This window comes from Arvicola amphibius, chromosome 1 (assembly GCF_903992535.2).
Source record: "Arvicola amphibius chromosome 1, mArvAmp1.2, whole genome shotgun sequence".
Taxonomy (NCBI): domain Eukaryota; kingdom Metazoa; phylum Chordata; class Mammalia; order Rodentia; family Cricetidae; genus Arvicola; species Arvicola amphibius.
Genome location: NC_052047.1, coordinates 30,971,642 through 30,995,403, shown reverse-complemented (window position 1 = coordinate 30,995,403; position 23,762 = coordinate 30,971,642). Strand labels below are relative to the sequence as shown.

Here is a 23,762-nt window from a genome sequence, read left to right as displayed (position 1 = left end):
CTCACTCAACCTTCTCTCAAACATCCTGCCTTTGCCCTGAGTCATGGAGATCCTGTAGCTATGGTTCCACGGGCCCAGTCCCTTTACATGCTCCAGCAGGTCATAGCCAGGGTAGATGTTGGGGAGCACCAACTCAAGGACCTGGATGTGTGCCTGGCTGGTAGCTAAGCTGGTCAGTCCAGCTGCTGGGACCACACCACTTGGGTGATGGGTGAGGCCATCCTTCCCAAATGTGTGGTGGGGAGTAGGGAGGCATTTCTCCTGTGAGGGGTGGGACCAGCTCTCCATGCTGAGATCATTGGGGTCCATTATCCCAGGGCAAACAAGAGGTGGGGTCAGCTCTCCAGTGCGTGGAGTAGGGGCCTTCCCCTAGACCAGTGAGGGCAGGAACAGATCAACGCAGCCCTTGTACTTCAACACATGGTTCAACACATGGTTCACATGTACCCATATGATAACACAGGCAATGGATATCAACACAGACCCCAGATGCAGCAGGGGTCACCATGGCCTCAGGGGCCAGCGCAAGCCTGTCAGATCATCATGGACCCAGCAGTAGCATGGTTCCTGGACTCCAACATAGCCTTAGGTGCCCATCTAGACCCTGGGCAATCCCATGGCCTTCAATCGTAACAGGAACCACAGACTTCAATACAGACCCTGGCTGTGGTAGGGCCATGGGCCCAGACGTGGTCCTCTGCACATTGCTGTTTTCTTTGCCTTTCATGTTTGCTTCTCTGTTCAGGCTTGTTTGTTCTCCACTGTTTGGTTCATGGAAAGTGTTATGCTAAAACTTATTAAGGTACTAGTTTAACTGTATATGGATACATTTTATATTTTACCACTGGCAAGCTGTCAACCTGTAAGATGAGGAAGCTCTTCTGTCCTAACACTGCTAACTCTTATACTCCCTTCTGTGTCTCCAAGGCTTCCCTCCTGTGAGTCAGTTCTCTGGTGATGCAATCAGGCTTGGAGAGTCCTTCCAAGCATTTGTTGAAAACACTCGACTATTAACAAACCTTGCAATGCTTGTTTACAGTAGCCATTGCAACAACGAAAAATTTAATCATGAGAGCAGAAGCCCACTCAGAGCAAAATTCTCTGCTAAGTTCTCCCACACTGATTTTGAAAGTACATCTCTAATTTCTGTGCTTTGGTAATCACATTTCCAGACAGAAAATTGCTAAAGAAATATACAATCAATTTAATTTCTGACACATCGAAAGTTTCATAACTGAAGTAAGTGTTGTTTTGAAGGGAACCCCCAGTAGTGTTGCTAAAATTTCCATGTGAGCTGTGGATTCACAGTACGCAGTTCCAAGCTCCAAGTGCCTTAAATGCAAGAAGCACAGAATAAATCAAAGCCATAAGAAAGCTAGAATGCAGCCCAACTTCCCTGATTCTATTTCCTTATGGGTCTATGTGCACTTGAAAACAGAGGTTAACAGCAGAGTCTGGAGAGAGTACCCAGAGTTCCTTGAGACCTGACATCATCAGTGATGTGTCTTCCATACACACTGGACAGCCCCTCTGAGTGCATACATGCATCCCAAAGGGGAACTTGTCCATCATGAAAAACTCAGTGCAAATTTTCTCATGTAAATTATTACTATTAAAACAATCAATTTAGTTCCAAATGAATTAATTTCTTATCAATTTCTAACTTTTTACATCAGAACTATCAACGGTAGTGATATTTTGAAAATGAAATAAAGTTTAGTTTATCATTGTGGCATTGCTGTTAATTATAAGATTAAAATTTTTATGAAAACTTATTATTTAACTAGAATCTCAATATTTTAGGGTCATTTAAGTACTATATTATAGTACTGTGAATTTATCTTTCATAATGATTTTAGAATTGTAGCCAGAGACTGCTTATTTGTTTCCTGGCTGCTCAGACCCAAATAATCACACAGAAACTACATTAATTACAACACTACTTGGCCAATAGCTTAGACATATTCCTAGCTAGCTCTTACATTTTAAATTAACCCATTTCTATTGTTCTGTGTATCACCAAAAACTGTGGCCTACCAGTACAAGTTCTGGAGTCTTCCTCTTTCAGCAGCTACATGGCGTCTCCCTGTCTCCACTTACTCTATATATCTCTGTTCGGATTTCCTGCTAGACTTTATTCTGCTAAGCCTTTGGCTGAAGCAGCTTCTTTGTTAACTAATGGTAATAAAACATACTCATAGCATATGAAGGGGAATCTCACATCATAGAATGAGGACCATTTATTCTGGGCAAGATTTTGTATTTTTCATTTTATTTGTTTTGTTTTCTAGACTCAAGACCTCATGTAGCAGCCCAGGCTAGCTTCATACTCATTTTATCATTGAAGATGACCTTCAACTTTCAACCTCTTACCTTCCCAAGAGCTTGGATTTCAGGTGTGCAACCCCAAGTGACATAACCCATTATTTTTGTTTGTTTGGTTTTTTGGTTTCTTTTTTCCGAGACAGGGTTTACTCTGAAGTTTTAGAGCCTGTTCTGGAATTAGCTCTTATAGACCAGGCTGGCCTTGAAATCACAGAGATATACCTGCCTTTGCATCCCTCGGTCTGGGATTAAAGTCCCATTATTTTTTAAACTAAGTATTTGCCAAATATTTAGTCACCCATTGGAAATTTAGTCACTCCAATAGAATCATATAACCACTTTGAATAATCTAAGATAATTGATCTTATATCATACCTTTGAATACTATGCCCCCTCAAAGTTCTTAAGTGAAAAATGTAATACATTCTGGCTATGCTACTGATGTGACAATCAGTGAATTTTTATTTTTATTTTTTATAGAAAGCTCACAAACAGGCAAACTATAGTGAGTTCTCAAATTATTAAATATTGCTCCATAGAAAAAATTACACTGACCTCTGTACCATCACCCTGACAACTATAATCTTCCAGAGGATGCGTGTGTACATATTTATAGTTGCTGATAGTGGTTCAGTTGATTGCTTTTGGCATTTTGTCTTGGCCAGGAGGACAATATTTACTATGAAAATTCATTTTGAGGGGGAAGGCAATATTTCATACTTCAAAGGCCAACTGAATGAAATAATCTCAAAGATATATTACCTTATGTGCTTCCAATGAATAAAATGTCAATTTTATTTTAGGGTATGACAGACTAAATAATCATAAGCAAGCAAGCCTTTAGATAGCTCTTCAATCATTCTGCTCAATGCCAGGCATTGTTTGCTGGAAAACACTGTCTGTGTTTTGATCCCTGACACATTCTCAGCTGACAAGAGCTACAGTTTTCAGGACAATAAACCGAGAACGGCGGTGTTCAAATTGCCATTGGCATCTTCAGTCTCCCCATGGCAACTTCAGGGCTCAATAGAAAAGGTGTCAAGAAGAGTTTTATCCTTTTCAGCAGAAACAAAGCGAGAGGGGCATGAAAATAAATCTCAATTAAATGTGAACACTGTGGCCTGAACCGTCTTTGTGGAAGCAGATGCCCTATTAGCAGCTCAGGAAGGCTATGCCAAAACATCATTATTCTTCCCAGAAACCAAATAACTGAACTGCTTTGCAATTTAATAACAAAAATAGTTCCTCACATTTGTGAACTGTTCTTTTTATCATATATATATGAATTTATACCATATATAAATATATATTATATTATATATAAATATATAATATAAATTGCAATTTTAATATAAATTAAAATGTAATTTAGTAGAAAAAATCATATCAATTCATAGCTTATGGTCTGTGGATGTCAGAAGTAAATGTCTTAGCCTTAGACCAGATGCTGCTTCCTAGAACAAGCAAACTGTTTCCATATCCCAACACAGTTCCTCACACTTGGCAGTTACTATTGTGCATGAAAAGAACCCCAGTCATCTCCCACACACATACCACAGTTCTCTTCATCGCTGCCATCGTCACAGTCGGCCTGGCCATCGCACCTTCTGGAACCTAAGACACACCGTCCTGAGCGACACTTGAAGTGACTTGGTGAACATTCTGTCAAAAAGCAGTGCATTGCAAAGACGTCAACTAACATCTGGGTTTCCACTGAGAGTGGGCAAGTACTAAAGATAGAACAGGTCACCACACAGCTGGAGCTCCCAGAGTTCGCTTGTCTTTCTTCTCTCTGTGCATCTCCACGCCTCTCCTTCATCCTTGGTATCATCTCTCAAAGCACTTGGTGCCCGTGCTTTGCAATAACTAATTACCTTTCTAAATGGACACCTAACGGTGGCCTGAGCCTGAAATCCCTTGTGCAATCCATGATCCCAGCTTCCCAGAGGTTCTAATCTTTCATTTGATGGACAGGTCCCCACGACTACTTGTCCACTAATAAAATCCTGCACCGCCTTCTCATTTGGAAGAGCCAAGGGTTGGTGTTTGTCATTAGCTTCATGGCTCCTAAAACAAGCAACATCCACAAATAACTGGCACTGTAAGAGGAGTATGCACAAAGTGGGAAATTGCTGGATGACTAAGCTCATCTCTGAGTTCATTTTTATTTCCTAAAATTATTTTACATATGCTAGCAATGATAACAGCTTGCAGATAGGTGACAGAGCCTTCTAGGGTAATCAAGCAGTTTTTAGCATCCCTTACCCTTGAAGCCTAATTGATAACTAAATAGAAAGCAAACAACCAACCCTCCATAATTCAGAGACAGCAAAGACTGGCTGACATGTTCATCCATGTTAGATGCCCTAATGGAATAAACTGGAACATTAACCTTCCACGTCTTCATTGGGCAGGAGGCAAGTTTGATTGTCTGAATTTTCCTCTGGGAATTGATTGCAATCTGTGTCTTCAGGCCACTGGAGGCCTATGATCCCAAGAACAGACTCACAGCGCTCTTTGGAGTGCTCACACAGGGGTCTACAAGCAGAAAGACAACGTGTCAAAATGTATGATTAGAGTGTGCGTAGGTTTTAATCCTATGTGGGACTGTATGTAAAAGAAGTACGCAGAAACATACCAGCATGCATAGATATGTAATCGGCACTTAGAGAACACAAACAAGCAACATCTCTATGAAGAGAACACACCTGCTTTCACCAAGAGAGGTTGAACTTCAGATAGAACAATGAAATTCTCTCCAAGACTATGATCACCTTCCCTTTGGCTTTCTACTTTACTGTGTTTTAGGCAAACACTCCCCAGCTTTTGGTTCTAAACAGAGGAATGTCCAACATCACTTCCTATATAGTCTGTTACAATGGACCCTGAGCCTACACAGGAACCTCCAGCTGTGTGTTCCTCTGATGAGTGTGGGGGTGGAGGGTCCCCGTGCTAGGCTGGTTTGCCAGAGGCTTTGCCTCTGTTTCCCCTTCTTCAGCTTCCGTCAATACTGCTTGCTTGTTTGTTCTAAAGATAAAACTCAATTTCTAGTTTAAGTTTGGAATTCTCAACGATCGTGAATATGAGACATTCTCATATTCGTTTTGAAAAATGGTAAGCTCAGTATTATTTTTGCCCTATCTGTTGGATTAGAGTTCTGTTAGACATATAATAAATGTGCCAGTTCGGCTGCAGCTGTCTCTACCACTTCTGAGTTTTACTATACAAATGGAAATAATACTAACAGCAACACCAAAAGTTCAAGGAAGTTTTTGTCAAAATCTATGTGGCCCTTAGTGACAGACACCCACCATGATGGTGTAACCTCAGTCAAAGGGGATTGTGAACATGAGACGTAATAACCCTTAAGCTTTTTTTTTTTTTTTTTTTTTTTTTTTTTTTTTTTTTTTTTTTTTTTTTTTCGAGACAGGGTTTCGCTGCAGCTTTTTTAGAGCCTGTCCTGGAACTAGCTCTTGTAGACCAGGCTGGCCTCGAACTCACAGAGATCCGCCTGCCTCTGCCTCCCGAGTGCTGGGATTAAAGGCGTGCGCCACCACCGCCCGGAAACCCTTAAGCTTTTGCCACACTGGGAGGCTCAGTAAGGTTGGTTATCTTCAGATATGCAACTTAAAAATTAAATGTTAAGATGAGTAAACAGACTCAGCAGAAACAGCCAAGTGTTAATTCATAAGCTTATTAGTTTGCTATAATAAAATAAGTTTATGCATAAATATAAAAATTCAGGCATTAAAATTGAAAGACATAGCATTAAAGCTAAAAAAAAAAAAATTAAAGTCTCCAAAAGAAGTTTATCAACATGTTCACTCAATATCTCAGAACGATTTACAACCAGTCATTTTAGGTTATAAAATTTAAACAATGAAATTCAATATGGATATACACTTATAGCTATGTTAAAGATGGATGTATTAGGAGAATTTAATAATTAAGTAAATTTAACATAAATTGATATAAAAAGAAAATCAAACACAGCTTGGGAAGTCCTATTCAAAGCAGGAATTCACTATCATCATTGATCTTGCTTAGCAAAAACAGGGTAAGATATACAAATAACTTTTCAATATGAAATCAGTATATACTCTATAAATACTTCATCGGGCATGCAATAAAATTTTCAGAATTTGTTTTGTCCAAGAAAACACTAAATTACTCTCCTCATTTTGTTTGATTTGTTCAGCTGCCCTAGTCACTCTGAAATCTTATTGTTTCCTGCCCTGACTCTAGAGATGCCCTACTTCATCATCCACATGATATACAGCCTTAAATTTATTGTTTTCCCATCTGCCCACTATATTGGTATTATTTCTTTCTCTTAATGCTCTGTGTGACTTCTGATCCCAACATATGGTTCCTGAAGCTACTTCTCACATTTGGGCAAGTACATCTGCACAACCACCCTTGACTGCAAGACAACATTGAGAATGCAGCCACAGTGACTTCTGGGATAGTCATCTCAGATATGCACAATTCTCTCACTACAGCCTCTCACACGTGACCCCGAATGGGACACAGCTGCCACCAAGCAATGGAGCCCATGTGCTCTCTTAAGAGCTACGTGAGTCACCAGAGAGCTTTCATCCAATCTGCCAGCCTTGGCATTTGTTTGACTGCACAGCCCTTTCTTGAACTCTTCGCTGAAATGAAACTCAACAAACAAAATACTTATTCCACCAGCGAAGGGAATAGTTTGTCTTAAGAGCACAGCATAGCTAGGGAAGACTCGAAGCTGACTTGGATCCCACAGCAATAGGACTGTATCGTTCAGACCCAAGGTCCCAGCTCTGTCCTTCAGGTGTCTTCTTTCACTCAGACAAGCAGAAAATGGCAATGATACACTGCACTGCCCCACCTGCAGCTGTCCTGTTTCCCTGTGGAGTCACACTGGCTTGTAAACACTATCAGAGGACAGCATCTTAAACACACTGGCGATTTAAAGAACACATTTAATTAATCTAAAAAATGAATACATGACATCCAGACAAAGCATCCCCTTCCTGCGTTCCCTCACACTCTGCTTTCCTTTGCTTTCCTTTGCTTTGCTTTGCTTTGGGGTGCTAGTGATCCAACCCAAGGCCTTATACATTCTACAGGATGCTCTACAGCTGAGCAGCACCCCAACCTTCACTGCCATTCAAAACGATACTTTATGATCCACCAAAACGGAACACAGATAAAAGTCCATGACCTTAGCAATGCTTATTTTGTCTAAACCCAGCTTAATGTTCTTTTGGTTCTCTCTGAGCTAGCGTGTGGCTGGTCCATTATTTTACCTGCAAGGGGGGATGCGCTGGCCTGTATTCACATCGCACTTGGGAACCAAAATGGTGCAAGCGAAAAACATGAGGTATTTGTAACAGTTGGTTTGAACAAGTGCAGGGAAGAGAGATGACTCCCAGCTGATAGATGCTTCCTTTTGAGTCCTGTGGCCAAGGTAGTTTGGATAGTGTGTATGGTTGTAGGGCAGATTCATGCAGAGTTCCATAGTGATTGGCTCACATTGACCTAACAACAACAACAAAAAACCAAATCTGAATATTATAAACAAATTCTTTAAGCTTTCCATTCTCAAAGTCTACTTTACTTGATTTAAATCTCAGGTTCTAAAACTCTGGGTGCTGGTTACACAACCATGCACAGGGGCTGTAAAATAATTGGCAACACTTGAAGGTTTCTGAACATACAACAGCCAAAACTTAGTTTAAAATGAAGCCCATAGTGAAGAAAAGGTGTTTCAGACACTTGGAAATGTTGCATTGGGACTTCACTGCAGTCTTGGTTCTGAATACATGCATTCTGCAGGACGCATGGCATCACACCCTGTGTGACAACAGCAAACGCTGCATGAAACAGCTCGCCCGAGGTCCCAGAACACCATCTGCTATGAGTTACCGTGCTTCCACTGACTGTACCAAGTTTTCATCCCTTATAGAAACAAATGATTTAATTACAGGAAATAAAGACAATATTTTCCATCTTTCTTCAGCATGTATCAAGTTAGCATAAGTTCAGATTGTACTGTGCTAGAATTTTACTTAATGCTGACTTAATGCATTTCATGAAAACTTGTCTCATCTTGAGATTAGGATAGCACTTCCCACTGTTTCTGAAAGTCCTAAATACACCTCTTCTGGTTTGTACTATGTATTTATGCAAATGAAGGCAGCTTTCTCAGTGTAGAGAATTATAAAATTAAGCAAGGACCAACTTTGAAGAGCATTAATAATGCCCTGTGTCTTACAGTATCGATTGGTTTTTGTTGTTGTTTTGGGTGTTGGTTGGTTGTTTTGCCGCTCTTTAATTTTGTTTATGTTCTAGCTTAGGTTACTCTGGAACTCATGATATAGCTCAGATTGGCCCCAAAGCCAAGGCCTCATTCAGCCTTCTAAGTTCTAGAACTGCAAGTATGAGCAAATTCCCAGTTTCAAATCAAATATTCAACAACATGTAAATAGGCCCATCTATCTCATTAGTATGTAATTTGTTTTTATCTCTAATAAACGGTAAAACTATACCTATGCAAAGATTTGTTTTAAAGCAAATCTCTTTATGAATTGTTATTGCTAAATGTTTAGTTTGCATTCCTATTTTCTGTACCTCTATACCTGAAGTTGGAATTAAAACAAAAAGCAGTTGTGAGGGGGAAAGTTTAAGAAGCCCAGAGATGGAGAAGCAAAAACTAGATACAAGTAATACATAGCATTTGTCCATGGACATCAAAACCAGGGACCCTGCTCCAGAAGAGACATGCCAAGCCTGTATTCATGCCTGCGCATGACACCGCCAGCACACACACTTTAGAAAGCCCTTTGCCGTTCTTCAAGTTGACTCAGCTTTATCTGATAATGACTCTTTTATTATTCTTTTGTTCAGTTCCTTTTTATTTCCTGCTGATTTAGTCATTGTTTCTAAAACAGCGTAGGCCCCATTGTCTTCACAGACATTTAAAAAAAAAATCAGTGAGTTTAATTAAATGGGCAATGAGACAATTTCTGAGTTTATACTTTCTTACTGACCAGTAGAGTTAAAGATAAGGCTACAATATGTTAGCCTAAGACGACGTTGCAATCTGTTGGATGCTTCTTGCTAAGGAGGATTAAATGCAAACATGTTAGCTTGGCGTCTAAGGCTACTTTGACTTCAGCTGAATTTCCTTCATCTACAGCCTAACCTTCCTGCCCGTAACTATGGCTTCAGCAGATCTTTGCTGTGGTTGGCTCTATGCCCCCTGCAGCCCCAATATTTCCAGAAGGATATGTTCTCATGTAGCCTGTAGGTTCCTCTCTTCCTACATCTTGTCCTGATATCATTCACCCAAATGGGCCATGCTCCCAGATGCCATGCCCTTCTAGAACTTGCTGCTAGGCATAGTCCTCCTCTGTCTTCCTCAGTGAGTTATCCCTTCTCAGCCCACGTAATACCACTTCCGGGAGACCTTCATGACTCCAGGCTCTACCTATCCCTGCAGAGCGTCAGGGCCCTGATATTCTAGGCATGTTGGGCTCATGTTTGTTACACCCTGCTGTATTCCTCCTTGGCCTTCTTGCCTCCCCCACATCAGTCTCAGAGTTTAAAGACATTTAGCTCTTGACATCAGAGAACAAAGGAAGGAGAAGAAGGGAAATATATCAGGGGCTATATATTAGGCACTGAAAAAGAAAAAGCAATGCCCCTGCCATTTTTGTACTTCACAGTCTTGGCAGAAAAGAACACACATGTACTGGCTGCAGAACATGTGAACAGGCTAGGATAAAGTTCATCATGGACCATGTCTCCCTCACCCCCAAATTCATAAGCGTAACCCCCAATGGTATAGCATTCAAAGGTGGGGTTTTGGACTTAGATTCAGTATAAAGAGCAGGAGAAGAGCTCATTGTGGACTCAGCATTCTCAAAGCTGGTGGTCTTGTTTCTGCCACCACGCAAGGGCACAGCAAGACAGCAGGACTTGGCAAGCCACGAAGTGAGCAGGCCTTCCCTGGACAGCAAATCTGCCAGGACTTTGATTGTGGACTTCCAGCTTTTTGAACTCGGAGGCACACATGTTTGTCGTTTATGCCTCCCAGTTTATGGCACTCTGTGACAGCAGCCTGGACTAACTGACATGGTGACACCGATCCAAATGTTAGGGCTCCAATGGGACAACACAAAGAACGACTCAAGCCTTTGAGAATAGATGGGTTTGGGGGCTGGAGAGATGGCTCAGTGGTTAAGAGCATTGCCTTATCTTCCAAAGGTCCTGAGTTCAATTACCAGCAACCACATGGTGGCTCACAACCATCTGTAATAAGGCCTGCAGGAAGAATACTGTATACATAATAAAAATAAATGAATATTAAAAAAAGAGAATAGATGGGTTTGGACAGGTTTGAGGGAAGGCAGTAGAGGCTCTCTGTCCCCGTGGTGACTCCAGCACCTTATGCCGTTGAGCCTGAGTTAACTAGACATGTGTTATAAAATTGTTATAAAATCAAATGCCATGCCTTATTCTGAGTAATCAATTCCAGTCATACTTCCTTGCCTGAAAAGGGGTACCATACAAATAAATGAATAACAAGAACTGTCTCAAGAGTACTTATTAATTCAGAGACTGAGAGCTTTGTGGATATAATATTCATAAGGGGCTGACTAGATTAAAGAGTGTGCTAGAACTCTCTGTTTCCTGAGGAAGCCAGGACAACTGACCTTGTATTGGGGACAAATATAAGGTGGGAAGGCAAGAAGGCAGGGGAGGTAAAGGTCTGGTCCTTAGTGTCTCCTCTATTTATGAAGGAAGGGTGTTAAGGACCCAATGTCTATATCTCTCGCAGCCATTAGATTAAATCCTCGCCCCAGTGTGATGATATTGGGAGGCACGGCTCTTGTGAGGTGACGAAGTCATGAGCACCGTGGCTTTGAAAATTAGATCAGTGCCCAACACCTAGGATCTCAGAGAAATCTCCCGCCCAATCTAGCAGTAGGAGATACAGTGGGAAACTGGCCTTGTGTGGTTGAGAAGGTTCCATGTCTGAGTTATGCTGGCACTCTGACCTCAAGCTTCCAGACCCCAGGCCTGTGAGACAGAAATGTCTGTTGTTTAAGTCGCTTAATCTACAATCAATTACTCTATCTGCTTAATCTACAACCAATTACTCTATCTGCTTAATCTACAATCAATTACTCTATCTGCTCAGAGTAAAACAAACAGAACTCTCAAATATCATGTTCAGATTCTTCAAATATTTTCTTTTTTAGCAGTAACAAAAAATGCATGAGCATCTCATTCTCCCCCATTCCTCTGTCCCCCTGCCTCTCTCAGAGTTTCTAGAGGACATTGAAGCCCCCCCATCCCCTTCCCTGCTCACATCCTTACGCTCAGGTGTTTACAGATAGAGGTTTGTGTTTGTCTTTGCCAATGAAGAATCAATACCCATCCCGTCACTCTCCTTGTTGCTTGTATCACAGGCTTCGCTGTTTATACAAACATCTTCAATTCCAGTGATGTCGGCCTCTTTTCCTCCTTCCCTTGATATACTTATAATTTTACAGAATGGCATTATTCACCCAGATGTCTGAGGCATCCTTTCTTTCTCTCTCTACCACCCCACCAAGGTTTACCCTTTTATCAGTGTACTTAATTAGGCGGTGAATAGATAATATCACATCTCATGGATAACTTCTCTCTGTTTTGACATATGGAGAGTGTGTTCCTTCTGTTTTGTCAAAACGTAACTTTCAGCATTTCGCAGCCAAGGGTGACGAAAAGATTACGTGACGAGCAGGCACTATGCTGGAGATCTTTATTGAGTGAGGTAAGGATTGGACCTTATGTTTTGCTCCCTTAAAAGACATTCTTTACAGACGGCTGAGCAAATTAGACAGATACTCATTAGCTTTGATCAGTAAACTTTTTTAGTTTAAGCATGAGCATCGCGCCTAATTTGAAACAGTCACTAGAGGGCGACCACGTCACAAATCTGGGATGCTTAGCACTGGCCTCGTCCAGTGCCTAGGTTCTTTCTTAAGTTCTCTGCTCACCAGGTTCTGACTGTAGGTAAGGTTTAATAAATACCCATTTTAAAAAGCCTGGTTGCTGTCTGTACTATTTCAAAATCTACAACAAGAGCTGTCAAATCCCACATGAAGAAGGGGTTGTGAACAACACAATTACAGAGCTGCGAGGTTACTGGAAACTGGGTCCTAAGTGAGGAGCATTTACAGGAAACGATGACATGTCCAACATCTAGTCACACTGGTCAGCATCCTCTGCCGCAAACTCTCAACCCGTATTCATCACTTCTGTTTATAACAGTCTGCGGGCCGTTAGACAGTAAAGACCCTTATGACCACAAGTAAGGGAGATTTGGCAAAAACACACACACACACACACACACACACATACACACTTTAGATCCTGTCTTATTTCAGCCTTCTCCTTTCTCCCCAAAGGGAAAAACACATCTCACAGCTGTCACTGTCTGGCTTTTCTTTACTGTCACATTCCAGTTCAAGCTTCCCTGTTTTTTAAGAGGCTGTCTTTTTAGTATCTGAAATCTTTTGGTTAACCTCTCCATCATTTGTTTATTTTTTACAGTTCACTGTTGAAAAACCCCAACATTTGCTCTGCAGAGTACACACAGTTGGGATTTGCTGCTTGCACGCTCCTAGCTAAAGAGCCCGCCTACCTGACTTCCTGAACTTCGGTGAGATCCAGGAGTTGCCTGGGTTTTGTGTGTTTGCCAGGATGGTAAACAGCTGCTGTGTTTTCGCCTCAGCAGCCACGTGGTTTCTGTTTCCCCCTTATTGTGATGTCAACAGCTGTAGATGTTCTATGCCTCGATTCATTAACTCACTGTGTCACCCAGGAATAACGTGGCAATTAATCATCTACTTCTCGCTCGGCAGGCGGGACCCTTGTAGAAAGACATCTTTCCTCCTATCAGTTTGCTACCAAGAACTGAAGTCTTTAACTATTTTGATGTCTTGCTCTGGATCACAGCCCCATGCTATCTGTGTCTTTTGATTGGAGTTTGCAAAGATCAGGCAACAAATTGTAGATGAAAAGGAAGTTATCTAGAGCAAAGTTATTCACCCCTTCTTCTTCCTCGGTGTGCAATAAGAGCACTAGAAAGAGGAGTAAGTGAATAAGTGAATGGCCATATTGAAGTAATGGGAATTAGAACACCAGGAACACGGGTAAATACCCGGGGACATGACAGCCACACCAGGTTTCATGGGGTCTTGATGAATGTGGGTACAAAGAGGACAAGACAACCATGGGAATGATTCTTTCCAGCTGAGGCCTCCCTCTGACTGGGTTATATCCTATGAGGGAAAACTGATAGATTGGTTCCTCTGTGCCATAAAAACATCATCTCTACTCCTGCCCCCAGTGCAAGGCTATGTCTTCAATTTTCTCCATGCAAGGCATGGAGATAGATGTCAGGATGCCAGGCAGGCATGGACAGAACAGCCCAGGCTGTTCAAAGCTATTCCTGATGCTTTGAGACTTTCAGTACATTGTCTTAGCACAAAGATGTAAACTTGAGGATTTTGTTTGTTATAATATGCATTTGTAATAATGGAAAGTAAGTCACAGGCTTTCTCTAGTGCAGTGGTTCCCAAGGTGGGTTGCAACCCCTTTGTGGGGGGCAAATGAAACCATTGGAAAAACAGACATTTCCAGCATTATTCATAACAGTAGCAACATTATAGTTATTAAGTAGCAATAAAAATAATTTTATGGGTGTGAAAGGCTTTCTTGGACCACCAGCCCTCAAATTATGACATGGAGACTGATTATTAATTATCTTAGGTTTGTTTCTAGCTAGCTTTAAAAAACAAACTTAAGTTAACCCGTTTCTACTAATCTATAATGCTGTCCCGGGGCTTATTTACCTCATCTACATACTATCTATCCTGTTTCCCTTCTTCCTCCGTGTCTGGCTGGCTGGCCTCTAGCTGGCTGGACCCTGGCAGACTGCTCCCTGCTCTCCCCACACCCTGCTGACTGGCTAGCTCTCCTTTTCTCTCTCCCTGCCAGTCCCACCTATCCCTCCTCTGCCTAGCTGTTCAGCTTTTTATTAGACCAATCAGGTGCTTTAGGCAGGCAAAGTGAAGCAGCAACACATCTTTACATCGTTAAACAAATGTAGCATAAACAAATGTAACAAATCTTTACTTAGTTAAACAAATATTCTATTTTGCAACAGTTGGGGGTCATCACATGAGGAGCTATATTAAAGGGTTGCAGTATTAGGAAGGCTGAGAACCACTGCTCGAGTGAAAAATAAATGTACAGAGAAATATGAAAACCTTCCACATCCAGTGTCAGAGGGGGCACAAATCCAAGTACCAAGTCACAAACCAACCACTAGTGCAGTCATTGTCAACCTTGGCTTCACACAGGAATCACCAAGCGCATCTAAAATATCCTGAGAACTGGGTCCCACCCAGTGCATCTTGAGAGACCACCGAAAAGTGGTATAACTTTTATGAGATGGCAGAAACTAGTGTCTTCAGAGACTAGAATCCAGGAAAGTTTGGTGAAATGTGGGCTCTGTCAGATGAATATCAAATTTCTTCATTCACAATGTTAAACATCAAACCAAACAGTACTGTTCTTAGGCTAAGTAATCAACGTTGCTATATATTTCATCATCTATGTGTCTACTCATTCAATTTCCCTCCATATGCTAAGGTATAATTTTACACTGAAGAAGAGGAAGAAGTGTGGTGGCACATGCCTTTAATTCTAGAGCTCGGGATGCAAAGGTTAGCAGATCTCGTGAGTTCAAGGACACTCAGGTCTACAGAAAAAGTTTTAGGCTAGATGGAGATACATAGACCCTGTCACAAAAGAAAGAAAGAAAGAAAGAAAGAAAGAAAGAAAGAAAGAAAGAAAGAAAGAAAGAAAGAAAGAAAGGAAGGAAGGAAGAAGAAAAGGAAAGAAAGAAAGAAGAAGAAAGACGAGAGAGGTAGCAGAAAGAAAGAACAGGCATACAGAAAGAGAAGAAAGAAAGAGAAAAAGAAAGAAAGTCCGAGAAATCAGAGAGAAGCAAAGAAAGAAAGAAAGAAAGAAGAAAGAGAAAGAAGAAAGAAGGAAGAAAGGGAGGGAAGGAGGAAGGGAAAAGAGGAGGAAGGAATGGGCAGCTTTACTTCAAATAACTTGCTAACGATTCATTATTTCCTGCTCTCTCTTTGTAAGCTTCAATTGGAAGAAACAAACATCACAGGGTGGGTGAGGGTCAAGAAACTGAACACCATTGATAGTGATGTTAGTGATGACTGCCAAATATCACATTTCCTTGTCAATGAGCAGATTTACAAGAGGATATGCTACTTATGCATCTGTTCAGAGAACCAAGCGCACATATATAATCTGCCCAGAGACTCCTTGAGAGACTGCTGGAAGTTAGGTGCCGATATCACTGTCAATAAATGGAAGGACTGAGGAACCAACGCCTGGCCCAGTGTCTAACACTCAGAAGAAACTGTCTTCCAGTGTTTTCTGGGCATGGAAAGGAGTGAGCAGAGATAATGCATGGAGAATGAAGGAGCCAGGGAGATACTAGGGAGAGTGTATGTTGAAATAACATGAAAAGAACACGGGAAATGTGAGTCGGGAGACTGCAGGGTGTTCCCTGTGCTGGAAGTTACCTCCGGTAAGCTAGAGACATGATTTCAGTCTTCTCCCTTATAGAGGACAGAAACCCCTGTGTACCTGGAACATTGTATACTCACTGCAAGTTCTGCTTAATGTACAAGCCAGAGCTAGCAGCTGGCCCTTCCTGGGATTGTTTTTTTTTGTAAGATGACACTGTACTCTAAATGTTTAGAATTTGGGGGAAAACTGGGATTTTTTCTTTATTTATATTTAATATGTACGGGTGTTCTGCCTGTCTGTATCTCTGTGCACAGTGTGCATGCAGTGCCCACAGAGACCAGAAATGGGTGCTGAATCCCCAGAAACTCGGGTTATAGGTATTTATGAGCCACTGTGTGGGCAGTGGGAATCAAGCCCAAGTCTTCTGGAAGAACAGCCAGTGCATTTAACCACTAAGTTATATGGTTAGCCCCGACATTTTTAGATTTCAAAGTGTTTCAAATGCAGAGAAAACAGTATTTTCCGCTTCCCTTCGCCCTGTATACAGCACAGGCTGACGCTGTCCTGTCTACGCTTTTTAGTCTAACAGGTGTCACTCCATGTCAAACAATGCTGAGAATTTTAATACTAAGCACATGTCTTTGACATGACTGTCACAATTCAAAATTATTCACCCAAAATTGAAAGTGAAATAAAAATAAATCACTCTTTAAAAAAAAAAAAAAATCCAGACACGATTGTGACATGGCAAAACAAAATGAGGGAATCAGTGAGCCCAGAAGACACTCACAAATATATTTATATGCGAATATATAGTTTGGATATCCCTGATTGAGAAAGTGGTTAGTGCATCTCTTTTATTTCTCTTACTAAAAATTATTTGGGGGACAATGTCTCATATATACCAGGTATACACCAAGTAGCTAAGGATGGATGACCTTGAACTTCTAATATTATTGCCACTGTGTATTAAGTGCTGGGATTACAGACATGAATGACGTGAGTGCTAAAGATTGAAGCCAGGGCTAAAGATTTCACGCATGATAGGCAAGCACTCCTCAATCTGATTTGTGTCCCTTGCCCCTGCTGATGTTAATGGCAGGCTAACATCGACTGTCCTTTCCTATGGTATTATAATGTGTCTGTGCTGAAATCAAGTAGCCTAATCCCATCGTGAGGTATTAAGAGTAGAGTCATAATCAGACCACCAGGCTTAGAAGGGGCACATATAGGAGGTGACAAAAACATCAGAATTGAGCCCACGACTGAGCGCTGGGGGCTGTGCTAAGATGGGGGGGGTCTCTTTTCTGTCTCCATGGGATGTCTATGCTACTCTTGTTTTCTTGCAGTGAGAACATGGCCATACGGAGCCTCCTCAAACTTGAACCAGAACGATGGACAAAGTAAACCTTTCTTTGATGGTTAATTGCATAGCAACGGAAAGATGGACTAATATAATACATTAGAGAAATGGTCCCCTCATGTGAGACCTACAGAGAGATGGGGGTTTTGCTTTCAGCCATAGTTTCCGAGCATCCATGAGCATTGATATACTGGGATATCCCAGGAGGGGCTATAATTCATCTCAAGCGTCACAAGGCTACTGGAAGTCCATTGCCCCTTCAGTCTTCTGGCCTCAAAGCTTCTGGTGGCCTTCATGGAGAGGGTACATGATATGAACTCTCTTTTGATATCTGAAAGCGGACTGGCCTGTTTCTAAGTTTTCAACCCCAAGCTAAAGACGGAGCAAACAATTAATGACCCCACGTCAAAGAAGTGAGTGTGATCTCTTAACTGAGCTCTGGGTAGGAAGAAATCATTTCTAAAAACCTGGACATTTTCTAGTTCAATTAAAGTTTCCCACGGGAGTTTGATATTCTTCACTCTTGCCCATCCGGTCTTCCCTGAGCTAATCTCGACTGAAAATCAATGTAGAGACAGCCACCTGCATTGCAGCCACTGCGCTGGCCCCGAAACAAATGCACACAATGATTCCCAGACTGTGATAGCTCACCAGTGTGTTTCATAGAGGGGGAACGCATCTACTGAAAGAATAGACTGACCAAATTTCACGAGACCGTTTCACTGAGTCTCCTCTCTGCCTCTTGGATGAAGTCTCCAGTTTGGAAGCTGTGCTTTAATAAGAAGAAAGATAACATCTGCCCACAGATGGAGCCATGAAAATAATTTATAGGAGCTGATGTTGAGCTGAAAGTGGGGGTAATGACATTAGGCAATGTGGATTGATGGCCCATCCACGGCCACACATTTGTTTCTTATTTACTTAATGAAGACCATTTTGGTTCTTTTCTGCTACCACATGCAACCTTTAGACAAAAGAAAACGCCAATATATATGCATATAATTTTTGGAGCTATTCCAAACTTCAGTAGTTTTTAACAATGAGGTACGAAGAGGCTGAACATACTGTCTGTCACAAAGATTGTCCGTGTCAGCTGCTGTACTTACTACAGTTCCTCAGGCCGCCGTCCGAGTCACACGGAGAGCTACCAGCACATGTATCAAGGCAAGAACCGTCGAGGCATCCCTCATCTCCTTCTGGACATGGCGTCTGACCTGTGGAAGGGGAAAAGCCCGGTAGCTTTCAGCACCTGCCAATCCCCAGCCCTCAATCTGAAGGACTAAGAATGTCTCCTGGAGCCATAGAGCAACACAGCTTTAATTTCCTTCCATTCTCACTCCAAATATTGAACACATATGGAAGAGGTATGCTCTGGGCCCTCCATCCCGTCAACTAAATACAGCCCAGCATCCGAAAGAATTCCGTACAAATGAACAAAAAAAGAGGCAACCCGCACTAAAGAAAACAACAGGCTGCTTCTAGTGGGGAAAAGCGTAGCTGTCTTTACAACGGTGCCCACACGTCACAAAATAAAATGCAAACGAGGGGAGGGCAAAAAGGTAGCCTAGAAATATTGACATTCTGGGTCGTAAATGACATCTTAAACACTCATTTGTCCCCAACTCTCCAGATTAGGGAAAACCGCTTTCTCTGGTAACCCTAACCCTAACCCTAACCAGGTCATCAAAACGAATGCCCACTTCAAGGGTCCGTTAGCATGGTGCAAGTCTTTCACAGCCGCTACCCGTACTTTTTGTATCCTTGCAAAGTATCAACAGCCAAGCTCTGAGGTCCTAAGATCAGGGCTTCTTTTTCCCAAATGAATGGCGGTGGGGCAGCAGCATCCTCTGCCCTGATGGCTTTTCCTTAAGGTGTGTGGAGAGGAAACTGTTTTTGCCATTGATTTCCTGGTCATTGGTGGCTTAAGTGGATAAGGTAATAAATTGCTACCCGTTCTCTTTCCATCTCTCCCGGTTATTATGGTCAATTACTCTCAGACATGCCATCTGGAATCCAGAAGATCTTGTAAGGTACTCTAAGCAGCCATATATGCACATATGCAATCATGCTTGTCCATATTTCTAAGGCATTGTGTATTATCCTGGAATTCTCCCTCCAGTCCTACCAGAGAGAAATGTTATATACTGCCACCTCGAAGAAATGGTGTCACTCTTGTCGTTTAAAGCTATCAGATCCGGGGCAACTTTTTTTCCCCTCAAGGCAATTTTAAACATTTTTCATAAGTGTAAGCTCTTTGTGACATTTTATGACATCATGCAGCCAATAGTTCAGCGAATATTAAGTGTCTGCTTTGTAGCCTATGCAACAAGCCAGGAACTGAATCCTGGAAGATAAAAGCATATGGCTCCTTCTGTGAATCTCAAAGTCTAACATGGATGGTGTCGTGTGCTCCACCTCACCGGGCTGTGAAAATATGGCTTTACCAGAGGTGTTTATCAAGAAAGTTGAAGCAGACTACCTCAGGAGGGCAAAGCTGCCCAAAGAAGTGGGGGAAGTTGTCCTGAGAAGAAGAGAAGGGCTTTCTGAGTAGAAGCCTGGAGCAAAACTTACAACATGGTCTTCACTCTGCGGCCTAAACACACCTTCCACTTCCTATTTCAAGACCACTGGCCGGGTAGTGCTGTGGGCCTGCTATGCTCAAGGGAGCTCCCTTCTTCCTTGAGAGCGCCTCTCATTCTTCAGCTTGACACGCTAGCACATGTCCACCATACCTTTTTTCGGGGGCTCTCTCTCAAGCCTGCGGAAGCCCAGCACCCTGAATTCCTTGCCACCTGTACTACACAATTGGATATCGACCGTAAGCCTCCCCATCTTGTGAGACTGTGAGCTCCGTCGGCTGTTTGGTTAGACTGAGTTCCCACATTAGCCGTGTGAAAACAGGCCATATTTATTCAGCTCTCCCCAGGCACTCGCCCCACACGGGACTTATCGTCTGAGATGGTATGGAAACTGTGACCTAGAAAAGTGGAGCGACTCCCCTAAAGCCACCCAGATAGCAAGTAGTAGCACGAGGCATGAAGATCAGCACAATGGTGCAATGGTCATGCTAAGGTCATGCTGATCCCCCTGTGCAATGTTGGTTGTTGATACCATACAAGACAATGGGGGGGGGTGGTATTAAGTTTGGGAATATCCTGTCAACAGGTTTCTAGACAAATCAGGTCTTAAAATAATCAGTATGGAACTTGTTTATATATATATATATATATATATATATATATATATATATATATGTATATATATATTCACATTTAAAACCCAACATGTTTAATTTCCATCATGCGTGGATATTATGTTCTTTTTTTAAAGTATATTTAAGCCTGTTGCTTGGCAATGTGAAACATTAAACTGAGCATGAACCAAATTAGGATGAACATGGCCAAATTAGGATGCAGTTACACTTAATTTCACGAGCCAATTCCTTCTTTTGGGGATCTAATCACGTTTAATTGTATGAGGTTTTCTCTTTACTCGGCTTTCCCTAGAAGACTCAATAGAATCTGAGTATGCAGCTTCCTCTCTAGCCTCAGGGATGAGTTTCCAGCCTGTGCTACTTAAGCATTCCACATTCACCAAGAGAAAGGGGTGACCAGGAAATCTGGAACCATCTGTAAGCAAATCCTCTTTGAGCAACTTCCAGATGTTCCATTTCATTCCCCCATAGAAAGAGCCACCAAAACAAAGATGCTCTGGGGGCTGGGAACACTGGGGACACACTCACGGTCACCGCAGCTCTCCTCGTCACTCCCGTCCTGGCAGTCTTCGTCTCCGTCACACCGGAAGCTGCTAGGAATGCACTGCCCACTTCTGCATTCCACCAGGCCCTGGCTGTGGCAAGCTAGGGGAGGTGAGAGAACCGTCACTTGGCTTACCGATGCCCCTGACTGACCATACAAACGACGGCCACCTACCAGGTATCACCCGCAAATGCTGCGCTGTGCCTGCACAAGGGGTGGGGTGGCGTTACTTGATTTTCTAATTCCGAGAGTTTCTGGAAGGTTTTCTTACCTTCTGAACTTCCTCTCCATTATAAAAGAGCACTCATTAAGAACTGGGTACTTTTCGATGATACAGTCAATAATTGAAAAAACACTTGCAGTTAATAAGGGGTGTGTTTTGTGGCAAAAACCATAGTAGGTGTGTCTTACACATCAAGTCAGATCCCTATGAAACAGATGTAATAGCCGTTGTTTTACAGACGAGGGAACTGAAGTTGAGAGAACACAGCGCTCATTTCTAAGTCACAAGGCTGCCGGGAGGCAGGCAAAGACTAGGAAACAAGCTTGTCTGACTTTACACCAGACCTTTCAGTCCACAGCTTCCTAATCTAACGAGGCAGGGAAATAATGTGTTTGAAAAAACCCCAGGATACCTACTACACAGTGAATACTTCATTGTCTGACTTTTATTTATGGCTGGTATTTCAAAATGGGGTGTCTGGTTCCTTTGGCTTTTTGATTCTTGTGATTTCTCAAAATTCTAAACTGCCAGCATTTTAAAGAATCAGAAACACACGTGACATGTGACCCCAGTCTTCGCTGAGTTATCATCTAATGTTAAGACCCACTTCTTGAATCAAGGCTCCTCACCAGAGTTTTCTTTAGCCCATCACGGCCTTGCTCTCCTCAATCCTTTAATACAGCCACTCTACCCCATGGGCTTACAAAGCAAAGACTTCAAATTAAGTGGGGGAAGAGAAAGCCAGGTACCATGATTGTGAAACGTTTTATACAGCTTCTCATCTGTCAAAATACAACTATGTTATCTGCATTTCTATTTTTGCCTCAACGAATAAGCCAAGTAAATATTCAACTTCATATACAATATCTATGGGTTCTAAGTTTACAGATTCAGCAAATTACAAATAAAAAATATTGAGGCAAATATATTTGTATTAAGAACAGACAGAGTGTTTTCCTTATTATTGTTTCTTAAACAATTTGGTATAACAACTATATAGAAGCATATACATTGTACTGCATTTTATAAGTGAACTAGAGATGATTGAAGTACATAGGAGACATAAATGGGCTAAGCACAATACCATGCCTTTCTATAGAGATTCTCAGACTGTGATATCCACCTAGTGTTCTGTAATCAATGCAGATACCACAGGGAAATTGTGGGCCAACCCTTTATACCAAGTGGACTGAAAGATTTCATTCAAATACATATATATAGTGGGATATGTCATTTTAATCATTTCAGATGTTGTACCATTTCAACATGTAACTGTTACTATTAACTTTTTTCATTTCTGTCTTCCAAGGGACAGAGTGTTCTCCAAGTGGGAGAACATGGCTAACAATCAGAATTGTTCCGAGCTGACGTGAAAACAAGTTTCCATTTATCTAGAAACATAGCCTGCTATAAAATAATAATTACTATCAGATTCTCTCCGTGTTACTATAGGATCATAGCATGCTCCCTTCTTTCTGGCAGCTCTCCCACAAATGGCCCCTAAGAACATGCTTGGAGACTTAGCTGCTTGTATATCATATGCAGAGAAAAGGGGACTCCCTGGTCTCTGGGAAGAGAATTGCCTTTGGAAAGCTCCCAGAAACATGAAGGATACAGGAGCAGCAAGAGAAAACGCAGGCACTGCTGGGCCAGATCAGCCAATTGAAGCTTGGATTTGGAGGAGAGAGGTTTGAGGTCACAGCTACATTGATACTGCTCTCACACCTCTTGAATGCTACATTCATAGACAGAAGACAGAATCAGTTTGATAGAACCAAAGTTTAAGCAATCGTCCTCCCTGCGTGCTGTTTACACAATGAACTTTGGTTTCGGTGAAGTCTAAACAGGAACAAAAAGAACAACAAGCAAACTGAGACTCTTTGGGGGTGGGGGTGGGGGCACTCACAGCAGTTGATCTCGTCAGACTTGTCCACACAGTCATGGTCCCCATCACACACCCACTCAGCTGCGATGCAGCGTCCATCCCCACAGCGGTGCTCTTTTGTGAGGTTGCAATCTAGAGAAGATGGGGAGAAAGAGCATGGGAAATCCTGTGACTTGTGCCCACAGCTCCGGCTGAAGAGAATCTACTCTCATTGTTCCTGTTACATCACTAACGTTCCTAGGATGGCTCCAACCAAGCTCACACACTGCCTTCCACCAAGCCAAACCCCACTGTCCACATTCCTGGGGGCAGACTCATTTGTTTCTCGGGGCAGGTGTTCTAATTGTTGGCATGTCTGGTTTCCCTTATTTAGGGGGGGGAAAAGCTATGACTTTTCCAGTGAGTCAAGTGACCAGAAGTAAGCTTCAAGGTTCCGGATGCAGAGGGTTGATCTGTGTGTCTGTAACAGGCCAGCTGGGTTTCTAAGAATTACATCTCCCTGGCAGGCTGGAGAGATGAGTGTCTCCTTATGTCATCCCCCCGATGCTAAGCCTGGGTTTTCTACTGGATTATCCTAACCTATAGCTCATGTTTGAAAGAACTGCT

At 42.1% G+C, this 23,762-nt stretch overlaps 1 protein-coding gene across 2 annotated transcripts in view; it reads right to left on the bottom strand.

Annotated features, from left to right (window-relative positions):
- Positions 1 to 23,762, bottom strand: part of Corin (corin, serine peptidase) — a 200,831-nt gene that overhangs the window by 39,089 nt on the left and 137,980 nt on the right. For both annotated transcript variants that reach the window (XM_038345201.1, XM_038345193.1), the window contains exons 8-13: positions 23,178 to 23,288; positions 21,033 to 21,149; positions 18,397 to 18,504; positions 7,617 to 7,848; positions 4,718 to 4,863; positions 3,880 to 3,987 (exon numbers count right to left, since the gene is read on the bottom strand). In XM_038345201.1, the coding sequence (XP_038201129.1) occupies positions 3,880 to 3,987; positions 4,718 to 4,863; positions 7,617 to 7,848; positions 18,397 to 18,504; positions 21,033 to 21,149; positions 23,178 to 23,288 (822 nt within the window). The remainder of the gene's footprint in view (positions 1 to 3,879; positions 3,988 to 4,717; positions 4,864 to 7,616; positions 7,849 to 18,396; positions 18,505 to 21,032; positions 21,150 to 23,177; positions 23,289 to 23,762) is intronic.